General features: G+C 34.6%; 1 protein-coding gene across 1 annotated transcript in view; it reads right to left on the bottom strand.

Moving 5' to 3' along the window:
- Positions 1–14,149, bottom strand: part of dntt (deoxynucleotidyltransferase, terminal) — a 158,281-nt gene that overhangs the window by 52,787 nt on the left and 91,345 nt on the right. Inside the window, exons 11-12 of the mRNA XM_016250250.1 lie at positions 4,657–4,890; positions 2,830–2,913 (exon numbers count right to left, since the gene is read on the bottom strand). Of these exons, the coding sequence (XP_016105736.1) occupies positions 2,830–2,913; positions 4,657–4,890 (318 nt within the window). The remainder of the gene's footprint in view (positions 1–2,829; positions 2,914–4,656; positions 4,891–14,149) is intronic.

A 14,149-nucleotide genomic window follows, 5' to 3' on the forward strand; every position in this document is an offset into this window, starting at 1 on the left:
AGGAAAATCAATGCATGTTAATATGAGCCGAGTGCCATAACTAAGCCAGAAGCCGCCGCCTGCCGCCCATCGAGACCTCACGTTTGATTAGTCATTGTCGGGAAAAAGCCAATATATTTTTAAGCCCGACAGTTAATTTGCACCTCTGTAAAAAATTATTTCACAAATCAGTTTTTCTTTTTTTCGCCAGACTGCAGTTGTGTTTTCCATTAAAGTGTATGTTGTGTGTGTGTGTGCGTGTGCGTGTGTGTGTGTGTGTGGTAGTCAGTCTGCTAATGTGCATGTGTTTATTTGTGTGTGCAAATGCATTAATAAATGAAATCTCTGTGCAGAGGACTTATTTTATCCGAACACAATAACCAAAGCAATTTATTGCACACAAACAAACCGACATTAACAGCCAGAGCTGAACACAATAAACATGATGAAATTATCAGCAGCTATTTAACATATGGCTCTAATGTCCATCATCAGAATATGAACGTGGTAATCCATATTTAGGACCGAATCAAGCCAAAACCCCATCATGCTACATATGTGCATTTCTGAATGAGGTCAAATTACTCTGATCCTTTTTATAACCTTTGAGCATGTATGGGATTTGCGATAATTCCTCAAAACATTCATATATTTCAAGATATACTGTCTGTTCCTCATATTTACATTTTAACTGCACAACACAAGAACTGAAAGGTGAAAAGTGTGACTAGCGCCTAATAGAGTTCAAGAAATAAGCAGATTTTTATAGTTCTTAAGAAAACATGAGCTATTTTTCCCATGCAAACACTTTAGTCACAATTCAGTTGTTGTTTAGGTGTTCCTATGTGGTTGCTAGGGTTTTACTAATGCAGTTGTCATGGCAACACACCTGTAGGTTTTCTGATGTGTCTGACGAATGCAATCTAGTCACAATGCTCCCGTGGTTGCTAGGGTGTTGTTATGCAGTTGTCTCAGCAACACGCCTGTTGTTGCTATGTGGTTGGTAGGGTGTTGCTATGCAGTTGTAACAGCAGCAAGCCCGATTGCTTTCTGATTTGTCTGATAAATACAATCTAGTCACAATGTTCCAGTGGTTGCTAGGGTGTTGCTATGTGGTTGCTAGGGTGTTGCTATGCAGTTGTCCCAGCAACAAGCCTGATGGTTTTCGGATGTGACTGATGAACATAATCTAGTCACAATGCTCCAGTGGTTGCAAGGGTGTTGCTATGTGGTTGCTAGGGTATTGCTATGCAGTTGTCAAAGCAACAAGCCTGATTGTTTTCTGATGTGACTGATGAACATAATCTAGTCACAACGTTCCAGTGGTTGCTATGCGCTTGCTAGGGTGTTGCTATGTGGTTGCTAGGGTATTGCTATGCAGTTGTCAAAGCAACAAGCCTGATTGTTTTCTGATGTGACTGATGAACATAATCTAGTCACAACGTTCCAGTGGTTGCTATGCGCTTGCTAGGGTGTTGCTATGTGGTTGCTAGGGTATTGCTATGCAGTTGTCAAAGCAACAAGCCCGATTGTTTTCTGATGTGTCTAATGAACGCAATCATGTGTCACACTCATTTAATACCAATGCAATTCCTGATTAAAAAATGAGTTTTAATTGGGGTAGCAAACACAATGGTAAATTTAAATAAGCAGAATTAAAATGAACTGAAATTCAAAATAAATTCATGCGACTGTCATTTTGAACTATAAAGCAAAAACAATATGTGAATGTTGGCTTGTTTGAAAGTTTCAAAAGCCTTGAAGTTTGAAGTTTCCAGGCCTCGCAGATCAATACATACACAGATCTATTTATATTTCCAATCCAACTTCCTGTGAGCGGTGGCCAATTCAATTCAATTCAATTCAATTCACACTCATGAATGGAAAGAGCGCCAGTTCTTCAGTTCCAAATTTGGTCTAAAACTAACACACACACACACACACACACCTGCCAGTGTTTTGAGCTCTAGAGAAGCGTTTGCTTTAGTTGCATCAAGACAAAATGCCTTAATTATAATGATGTTTTTCCTACACATGGAGAAAAGAGCATCTGAAGCAACATATATCATCAAAAGATTCACAAAGCATTTACACAAGAATCATAATTGCAGAAAAAAATCATCAACTCACTGTTTATTCATGTGAACAGCGGACAGAAACCATAGACTAACTCATAGAGACAAGTCATCAACATCAAGATCCGTTCGTCTAATCGCCCAGATTCACTCGGATGAGTAGAGACGCTAATCTAATCGCTTTTGTTCTTTTTTCAGAAAAAAACGAATTAAATTACAGACTGGACCTCTAGGAAGTTTAATGGAACTCCTGCTCTCTGAACTCAATCAACACTAAATGGGATGAAAGCAGAGACAGGAACATCTGCTGTTCTCTACAGAAAATAAAAATACTGAATGCTAAATCTGCTTGTAAACCATCTGAAGACAAAGATCTTGCCACACGTCAGCCGTTTAGTTTGACTTTCTAAATACGGCCTCCATATTCAACAATTCCCAGCTTTTTCATGTCATGGAAGCACAGCTCATAATCGAAAGGAAAATCTCAGAAGCTTGTCAAGAATACATTTCAACTTATGACAAATATAATGATAAAAAGCCTGTATTTTTCATGCCGATCTGTTGAATGCACATGAAACCTGGAGAATAGAATCAGCCGGTGATTCTTATAAAAGGTCTTTTAATGACCTGAAAGACCTTGGCTCCCACAGTCGTCATACTGAGTGCTGCAATTTCTCACATATTCTATTTCCGATCAGTAGCTGTGTTCAGTGCAGTCATGAGGAGGGGTGGGTGTGTGTGTGTGTGTGTGTGTGTGTGTGTGTGTGTGCCATACCGTTGCTTTGTCATACAGCGCGTGATTGTCCAGCAGTTTTCCTCGCTCCAATCTGGCGAACCGTCTCAGGTCTCTTAGAAACAGCTGGAGAAAGAACGGAAAACCGATTTCATATATTTTAATTGAAATTTTAATTTAAGAGTGCCATGGTTTTACCATCTTCTTTGCACATTAACATGGTAATTTCATGCATTTAATGGCACCTTCATACAGCCAAGTTAGTTTGAAAAAAATTGTTCAACAAACCTGAATTTTTTTGTTCACAGATCAAAATATTATACTGATTTCTGAAGATCATGTGACACTGAAGACTGGAGTAATGATGCTGAAAATACAGCTGCACATCACAGCAATAAATTTAGATTCATATAGAAAAAATATATTTGTAATTGTATTAAAAATATAATTTTATGTAAAATAATAATATTCAAAATGCATTACACATAATAATAATGATAATAATAAAAATGTTTTTATTTTTCATTAAAAATTATATATTCATAAAATTGTTTATAACATTTCTTTATAAATAAGTTATATTTAATTTATTAAAAATTCGAAATAAACTCTAAATATATAATAATGCTGGTTATTTTGTATTTAAAATCCATTCCATTTATTAGGACTATTACAGAAATTACCATTACCATTTCATTTATGCATGACATACAAATATGCATAACATTACATTTATTAATGTTAAAACAGTGTAATATATATATATATATATATATATATACACATTTATTGTTACACATTGGAAATATAAAATAAAACCCCAAATGGGATATTTTTAATATCTCAGATGTTTTTGTAAACTGCAATGAGATTAAATGCAGCACATGAATGTTGATATTGATCCAGGAACCCATGCTATTTGTGCAAATCACATTGTGCATTATAATATCGGACAGTCTGATCAGTTACAGATAATATTACCAGAGCGCAGTGAGTTCCCGCTCGTACACAAATAGAATAATCTAAAGAATTAAGCCATTAAACTGTAGAGCGTCTGCAATATTATGGAGTTTGTTATTTCTTGTTTATATATTTCCCTTGAGCAAATAAAGCAGTTAAATGAGATTTAAAGTGAACCTGAACACACTACCGTGCACTGATGTTGTTGTTTATGGAATTAAGCATCATGAATCTCTTTAGAGACTCTTATGGTGGCCAGCAGACCTTTTTAAACACTCCTCCATTAAGCTCTTCAAACATACAGTGGTTTTAATGTTTTCTGTCATTATCTAAAGCTCCTCTAGGTCACGGCTGCTCGGGCTGGAAATAAACGGCAAAATAAAATATTATTATTATTTTTTCTTAGTTACAATTTTTTTAAGTTCATACAAAATTTCTTTAATCAAAAAATAATAATGAATTTAAATGAACATTATTATTATTGCTTTTTAGTAGTTTCTAAGTGTACACTGCAATATGTAGTAATAATTTCATGCAGATTATCAACAAACTAATTAACCAACTAACTGTATACATATATATAATTTTATACATTTAAAAATTATGATTATTTATGATTTATATAAAATGAAATAACTAATAATACACTATGCAATGATTATTTCATTTAATTTCATTTTATTTTATTTTATTACAAATATGCATCACATTAAGTTTAGTAGTTCATTAATGTTAAAACTGTGTGCTCCAAATGCATGGACATTTGATATGCAATTCAAATATATAAATCTTAAATTTATGCCTAAATATTTTGTTCTGAGCATGTGAAAGATGTGTCAGGATCGTGCTTGATGTTTTGGGTGATCGAGTCCTGGCACTGACTGGTTGTGCAGATATCTGTGCTCGTACCGTGGATCCTGTCCATCCCAGCAGGGCGTAAGTGAATCGCTCCAGCGGCGGAGCCACCAGATCCACACGCACAGCTTTCCAGTCCTTTCCCGCTCTCGCATCCATCTCCTGCTCGTGCTTCAGCTTCATGATCAGGAAACACTTGCCGAAATGATCCATGGCATCAAAGCAGTGAGTCGGCAGCTTCCGCAGGTCAAAGGTCGACTCCTGGAGGTCTGAGTACAGCAGGATGTTCTGAGTAAAAGAGAGAAAATATAAAAACATCTACATTTTATACTCATTCGTTTCGTTTTCACAATACAAGCATATGTGACCCTGCACCACAAAACCTGTCACAGGGGTCAAATTTTTTAAATTGAGATGTATGCATCATCTGAAAGCTGAATAAATAAGCTTCCATTGATGTATGGTTTGTTAGGATCGGATGATATTTGGCTGAGATACAACTATTTGAAAATCTGGAATCTGAGGGTGCAAAAAAATCGAAATATTGAGAAAATCATCTTTACATTTGTTCAAATTAAGTTCTTAGCAATGCATATTACTAATCAAACATTAAGTTTTGATATATTTACTGTAGGACATTTACAAAATATCTTTACTTAATATCCTAATGATTTTTGGCATAAAAGAGAAATGTATAATTGTGACCCATACAATGTATTGTTGGCTATTGCTACAAATATCCCCCAGCGACTCAACACTGCTTTTGTGCTGCAGGCTCACATATGTGGTTTTGTGTGGATATAAAATAAATAAATGTAAATTAAAATTTATTTTTAATGTTTATGAAGAGCCGATAATTATGTAAAACAATTATAAATAATTACATAAAATCTGTAAATCTGAATATATAGTTATACATTTTAATATATAAATGTAAATCAGAATATATAGAAGTCAATCTGAATACGTAAATATTAGTATGAAACTAAAAAAAATCAGAATATAGTTATAAATCTGAATGCATAAATGTAAATAGCATATGTGACCCTGCACCACAAAACCTGTCATAAGGGTCAATTTTTTTAAATTGAGATGTATAAATAAGCTTTCCATTGATGTATGGTTTGTTAGGATCAGACAATATTTAGCTGAGATACAACTATTAGAAAATCTGGAATCTGAGGGTGCAAAAAAATCGAAATATTGAGAAAATCATCCTTACATTTGTTCAAATGAAGTTCTTAGCAATGCATATTACTAATCAAACATTAAGTTTTGATATATTTACAGTAGGACATTTACAAAATATCTTCATGGAACATGATCTTTACTTAATATCCTAATGATTTTTGGCATAAAAGAGAAATGTATAATTTTGACCCATACAATGTATTGTTGGCTATTGCTACAAATATCCCCCAGCGACTTAACACTGCTTTTGTGCTCCAGGCTCACATATGTGGTTTTGTGTGGATATAAAATAAATAAATGTAAATTAAAATTTATTTTTAATGTTTATGAAGAGCCGATAATTATGTAAAACAATTATAAATAATTACATAAAATCTGTAAATCTGAATATATAGTTATACATTTTAATATATAAATGTAAATCAGAATATATAGAAGTCAATCTGAATACGTAAATATTAGTATGAAACTAAAAAAAATCAGAATATAGTTATAAATCTGAATGCATAAATGTAAATCGTGAGTATGCAGTTATAGCTGTAAATGTATATAAATGCAAACTGCAATACATAGATTTAAGTGTAAATATACAAATACAAAACTAAATGTAAATCATTGATATATAGAGAAGTAAATAATTTGTAAATTGTGATTATATAATACTCTGACTATGTAATTGTTTTGTGTTCATCTGCTCTTTTTACATCGACTATCACTCTGTACAGACTAATACAATCACATGCAACAATCACTTCTCAGATATTTATTACAATATATACTGATAATATGCTTTCAACTGATTTCTATTGAACTGTCAGCAACTGAACTGCAGCTCAAACTATTTCAGATATAGTCAGAGGTGTAAAGAGTACCTAAAAACCATACTTGAGTAAAAGTACAGATACCTTGCAGTGAAAATTACTCCATTACACGTTACAAGTCACCAATTCCAAAACAACTTGAGTAAAAGTCTTAGAGTATCTGATTTTAACAGTACTTATGTAGGGTGACCATAGGTGCCATTTTCCCAGGACGCGTCCTGGCCAGGATTTCTATATAGCCTAAAATATCTAGGTTTTGGCTTTGTTTGCGTGTGCAGACCGATCGGTGTATTACATCAAAATACCTCGAGAGCATTTTGAAAGCATAAGGAGCCGTCTGTATGGTATTTTGATGTCATACACCGATCAGTCTGCACACGCAAACAAAGCTAAAACCTAGATATTTTAGGCAATATAGAAATCCTGGCCAGGACACGTCCTGGGAAAATGGCACGTATGGTCACCCTAACTTAAGTATTTTACTTATACTAAATATAGGCTCAAAAAATGCACTAGTCAAAGAGACATGCCAGTGAAAAACTGTAACGTTGTGGAGAAGCTGCGGAAAAGGCAGAGGCAAGGATCTATGTGCTGGTATTAATGGAAAAACAATAAGCCAAAAACCAAAGGGAACAAAGAACAGAATGACTGGCAAACAGACAACCGTTACATTCGACAACTCACAAAAAACTAGGGCTCTATAAACACACAGGGGGCTAACAAGCTTAACAAGATAAGACACACCTGGGAAGACTAATCAAGGGGAACCAATGAACAAACGGACTACAAACTGACTACAAACACCACGGGAGACAGGAAGTGACATAAAAGTCCAGGGCAAGGCACAGAGAGCACGAAACAAAAACAAGAAAGAGTTGATTTGTGAGGAGAGCAATCACGTTTATTTTCTAAAACCAAAATAAAATGGCACACCTCAAAATTACAAAAAACTAAAAAAACAATATCCTTCAAAAAGGTCTCTTCAGTATAATGGATAAATAAAATAATATTAAGTAAAATGAAAAATCCAAAGCCTTTTTTTGCACTGGATGTGCTGGTTTGGGCTGCAGTCGGCTCATATATAAAACGCCTGATTCACAAATACTTGCTAAGGAACTCGCGTTCACATAAAGTAGCCTTGTTGACAAGTTTGGGTGAGTAAGGGCGAAACGCACAAAACGCAGTACCTGCAGTGACCTGTAGCAGGCAGTATCACGACTTTTGTAGCAGAAATAAACTGCTGCAGAAAAAGTAGTGCTGGGCGGTATGACCAAAAATGTATATCATGGTATTTTGGTACGGTTTCACGGTACATGACATTTTCATGCATGAGCGGGTGTTAACCATATCTTCTACTGATTGAGAGGAAATACTGCAGTATATTGACTTAGAATGCCCTATTTTACCGTCATGATGAGTGAATATTGTCAAAAAATACCACACTAAATAGTGACTAAACACCCAACTGAACCATAGCTAAGCTTTATCCAGAAAAGTCTCTAGGTTTGTCAGTATGAATATTCTATGGAAAAAAAGCCGCAAAAAGGGTCTGAAAGTTGCTAAATCTAGTGCTAAAGTCGCGCTGGTGTGTGTGAGACGCGGGAGCTGATGGCAGCGGGCGCTGGATATTTGTGGAGGTCAGTGTGGATATTGTGGATGAGTTCTTCTGTGTCATCTCGTTCTATTAGTTCTACAGCTTCAGTTTCTGAACTTTCACGCTTAGTAACACATGCAGCTGTTCCCTCACCACAGAGCAACAGTGAAAAGAGACAGCTTTCAAACAGTGTCGCGTTCCCAACATTGTTTAAGCGGCATTTAAAAAATGTATATCATAACAAAAATAAACACCGGTATTCGGTATGAACCGGTATACCGCCCAGCACTACTATTTAGTTAGCCAATTTAATCCTGTGATGCAAAGCTGAATTTAAATCAAATCGAACCTGTCAAAATGATCATTATTAAAGGGTTAGTTCACCCGAAAATGAAAATTCTGTCATTAATTACTCACCCTCGTTTTGTTCGAAACCCGTAAGACCTTCGTTCATCTTCGGAACACAATTTAAGATATTTTTGATTAAATCTGAGGGCTCTCTGACCCTGCATAGACAGCAAGGTAACTACCACATTCACGAGGGTGAGTAATTAATGACAGAGTTTTCATTTTTGGGTGAACTAACCCTTTAAAGCAGTATATTTCACATGAATAAATAAGACAAAAATCCACAAATAAAAATGACCTCTGCTGTTACAGTCTCCCTGCATTTATTTTCCAGACAAAACATAAATGTTTTTCTGCATAATTTTGCAATTTGTCTTTGTTTTCCTCTCATACTCCATGTTTACCGAATGCAAATGAAAAAGCAATGCATTTTGTAGTTTGCGGTTCCACTGGACCGTCCTGAAGCCGTCGGCCCACACCGATGAAGCCTGATGTCATTTGCACCTTGAACAAGAGTTTGCTTGCTTTAACAAATGATTTGGAGTCTGACAAGAAGAAGTTGTTATTTGCAAACACAGCAGAGCGCCGGCGTTAAATAAACTCAACAAAGCCGTGTGATTGGACTGAAGTGTGCTAACTGTTGAGCCGTTCACCAAACCTCAATCGCTTCCTATTCCGTTAAAGAATACAGAAGCTGAATACAATTCCTCTTAAATTATGAGGCTGGATCCCAGAGCAGCGGGACGTCTTTCTCCATCTGCGCTAAATGGTTCCACTCCACAAGAAATGAAATCAATTCACGACTCCTGCTCTGTACAGTCACTCAATAAAGTAGCTTTAAATAAAAAGAGAGAGAGAAAGAGAATGCAATGTATGGAAAAGGAATGAAGGCCAAGAAATGGACACAGTCTAATTAATATTTTATTTTATTTTAGTATCATTGACAGTTGAGAAACGTTATTAATATTTTGAATGAGTTTTTATATTTTACTATTTTATTATTAGTTTTTATATTTTTAAATTATTTAAATGTTGTAATTATTAATATTCTGAATAAGTATTAATTATTTTATTATTCTGGGTTTTTTTCTAATGATTTCATTTTTATATATTTACATTTTTATTTTTATTTTAGTTCAAGTTTTAGCAAAGTTGTTGTTTATCATTCGTGCATGTATTTTTTCATTTATGTGTTTAATGTCTATATAGTTTTTATTCATCTTTATTTCAGTTTTAGTTATTCTAGTACATCAACTACTAAATAAAAATGAGATATGCTGCTTTGCTAAATAACTGAAATGCTCAAATTACTAAAACTGACACAAAATATATTAACGCTCAATAAAAAAGCAAAAACTAATAAACAAAAAATTTATAAAATAAATAAATACGAACTATTACTAAATATTACTATTACACACAAATTACTAAAACCTAAACTAAAATTCAATGAAAACAGAAAATATAAAAATAAAGCAAGTTTAAAAAAAATATTAATGAGTACTATAATAGAATATAAACACTAAAATAAAGAAGGAAAAAAGGTCAAGGAAAAAAGGGTAGGGTAAATGATGAAAGCTAGCCAGACAGAAAGACAGAGAAATAATAAAGCTAATGAGCAAGTGAAGAGAGCTTGTATAAGAGCAGAGAGACACATAAACAGATGAGAGAAGGAAGGAAGAGGAGAAAAAAGATAGAGCCGGGCCTGAGAATTGATTTCCGCCGGCTGCGAGCCGCTCTGATTATCCAGCGCCTGACTGGGGCAGAACTAAGACGATTTACTTTACAAATTGTCAGTTTAATTGCAGCACCCTTAATAACGGTCGCTCTACTGTATCCCTCTCACAGGCCATAAATCTGCAGCGCTCGTCTTAAAGAGCAGTAACTGCCAGAGGCTTCCAGCTCTGCATCCGTTAAACCCACAGACCAGTCCTGTAACCCTGTGTAAAAATCAGCTCAACGCCTGCTGTACGCTTCTCTGTGAACGACACTCTGATACTGAGACACAGGATCACTCAGCAGATGCTATCACGTTCAACCTCGATGCTTTTCTTAAAAACACACAGCTCAGTCAACAGTACTTCATTTTCGTGAAGGAAGCACAGCTGACGAAAGGGTAATAGTTAAACAGATAGATCTCAAATTAAACTAAATCATTTTAAATATAAATAAAACACTTTGAACAATTAATGTTTTTTTATGTCTTCTGCTCGCCAATGCTGCATTTATTTGCTCAAAAATTAAATAAAAAATGTGAAATATTATTGCAATTTAAAATAACTATTTTCTTTGTGAATATATAGTAAAATGTATTTGATTGCTGTGATCAAAACTGATTTTTCAGCATCATTCCTCCAGTCTTGAGTGTCACATGATCCTTCAGAAATCATTCTAATATGCTGATTTAAAATTTGATTTAAAGATGCTGAAAATTCAGCTTTGATCACATAAATAAATTACAGTTTAACAGATATTCACATAGAAAACAGCTGTTTTACATTGTAAAAATATTTCACAATTTTACTGTATTTTGTACTGTATAATTGTTACTGTATATTTTACTGTATATTTTTGATCAAATATTCATCAGATTTGTGAGCAGAAGAGACTTCTTCCAGAAACATTAAAAATGTTAAATATTCCAAAATTTTGACCACTAGTGTATTAAAACAAGGATAACTATTTCATTTGTTTATCTGCATATTATATGACCATTAAATGACATCAGGGAATCTGCGAATGTGTTATTTAATTATTGAAAAAAATTTGTAAATCCCTGTCATATAGGAAGAGTATAGACAATCCCACCTGGATTTTGTGGACATTTTTCTGATTTGTGTGGCCTAAAATGACTGAATTTGCTGCTGCTTTTCTCAAAAATGTACTTAATATGCTTCGAGAAAAATGTTATATGTCAAACAGGTTAAGCTGCCAAAAAAGTTTGAGAATCTCTGTCATATAATAAGAGAACAGATAATCCCACCAGAATTCTTTTTCTGATTTTTGTGGCCTAAAATAACAAAACTTGCAGAAATGTGGCCTTTTTTTTTACAGTAATATTCTCACCAATAATCATGACGTATTTACGTATTGTGTTAGTGACAGTACAAGTACAACTATCTGTAAATGCATTTGTGCATCGTTACTGAAAGTGTGGATTTTATTAGTGAATATTGCTTGCCCCATCTCATGCTAATATTGTTTTGCTAGAAAATTGCAGAAATTAGACAAAAATGCAAGTGGCTGCAAATAATGCACAGTTTGCTTTATACCGCAATAAATTCTACGATTACACAATCACAGAATCCTGTTCAGGGCTATAAAATGAATGTGAAGAGCAGCTCAGATCACGAGTTCATATTGAAATCTCTGACTTTTGTAGACATTTTAGGGATCAAATCTGAGCACAGATCTCATTGAGGTCTAAAGAAACCACTAATACTGCATAAACGAGATCTAATTTGTGGTCCGTCTCTTTGAGAACCGCAGACTTCAGTGGATTTGGCTGCATCTGACCGCTCATGGCTGCTGTATCGGTCCCGTACAGTACGTGAGATTGGGATTAGAGCATCTCTCATCACAGGAGCCAAAGGTGTCCAGATGGTGCACTATTTCCGGTGCATCTGTGCTTTTTCAGCTACGTTTGCCCACTACTTTGTATGCGACGGGAAAGGACTTTGCAACACTTCACATTTGGCAGCGAATGTGAGGCTGAAGCTGCACCGTATGAATCTAAAGCACAGGAAAGATGAAGTTTAACAGAATGAATTTAGATGCTAACACTTACAAATGCGTTCACACCGGCAGCGATTTACACCTATAAGGTTTTGCATTTTACATTTATGCATTTAAAAGACACTTTTACATTTAGATTTGCATTTATGCATTCATTAGACACTTTTATCCCAAGCGACAATAGAGAAATGCAAGCAATTCGTCACAGAGCCAACAATATTTATTGTGTACAATGCCTTTCACTTCCTGACACAGAGATAAAGCCACCACGGTGCTTTGCATCCCACTACAAGCCGTTATTTCATCAGAAAACATCTCAGCAGTCCTCAATGCATTGCATTCATCTGATTAAAATGAATTAGGAGCTATTACTTGCTAATATAATTCAGCCTTTAGCAGTCAGTGCAGTCCATATATCTGAATGCATTCCGTTGGGCTGAATTTATTTAGGAATAGTTCACCCAAAAATGAAAATATGCTGAACATTTAGTCACCCTCAGGCCATCCAAGATGTAGATGAGTTTGTTTCTTCATCAGATTTGGAGAAATGTAGCATTGCATCACTTGCTCACCAACAGATCCTCTGCAGTGAATGGGTGCCGTCAGGATCATGAACTCGTATTTTAGTTAAATACGTCTTGATGGATTTATTTCAGCTTTTGTCTTCTCAAGATGTTAACTGATGGACTGGAGTGCTGTGGATTAAAATCAAAACAGCCACACGCACACATAAACAGCACAGCCAGGCGTGCATGTTTTTGCAAACGCTATCTGATGCTTCAGCATTTTTATGCATTTGATGTTTTTTTCTTTCTCTTTTGAAGACCAGGACAAACAGCTGACGCAGAGGACAACAGAAAGTGTGTCACCATGACGACGGCTGATGTAATGTCACATTGGCAGCGAGCAGGAGTCGGAAACTTCAAACCCGCTGCCCCGAGAGCAAAGATTAGCTTGTGTTTGCACACCACGCTTGAGCCGTGCAGCCTTTGATTCACCAGCTTCTGCTGCAACTGTTGAACGTGATTGCTGAAATTGCTGTGCAGCGGTAGATCACAGCATGCATAGTGCACATAATTCTTTGAGGAAATTATACATGACTGACTTCACGTCCGCACGCTATTTGAAAAATGCATTCGACAGGAGAGAAGTAATGCAGTGGAATGCAACTATTTAAGGCCAGAAATAATATATTTTATGCACTTGCATTATTTTGTGCGTTTTAAATTTTGCATTAGCACTCAAGAAAGCAAAACAAAACCAAAAAAACTGCGGAAGCAATGTTGTGGCAAGCCATGTGACAAAATTATATTAATAGTTTATTAACAATTATAAAAATAATTATAATTGCTGATGCATTTATCATGATATTGAATTAAGTTACAAAAACTTCTGTCCTCTTAATAACAAGTTTAATAACTTTTTTCCTAAAACAAAAATAACTCTAGATTTAAAAACAATACAACTACACCACAAAAATAAAGTATAAAGTAAAACACATGTTACAGATTAAAGTGCAAAAGAATACAACTTTTATTAATAATAATAATAATAAATTATCTATATTTAGTATTTAGATATCTTTTCTGGCATGTTTTAATCCAGATTAAAATGGAGGAAAAAAAGTAAACAAAAGTTTCTACTATAAAATATTTCATCTATAAAGAACAATTTTCATAAGGACAATTTTCAATCAATATCTAGGGCATATTTGAGGGTTATTGTGTGAAATAAATGTTAACTGAAATAAAATAAAATATAAAAAGTATTCTCATTTCTCATTTGAATTTAGTTTACTTAGATGCACTAAAATAAATAAAACTGAAATAAACATTTATAAAAAACTCTACAGACATAT

The sequence above is a fragment of the Sinocyclocheilus grahami genome, unplaced genomic scaffold (assembly GCF_001515645.1).
Source record: "Sinocyclocheilus grahami isolate Dianchi unplaced genomic scaffold, SAMN03320097.WGS_v1.1 scaffold979.1, whole genome shotgun sequence".
NCBI classification, from domain to species: Eukaryota; Metazoa; Chordata; class Actinopteri; order Cypriniformes; family Cyprinidae; genus Sinocyclocheilus; species Sinocyclocheilus grahami.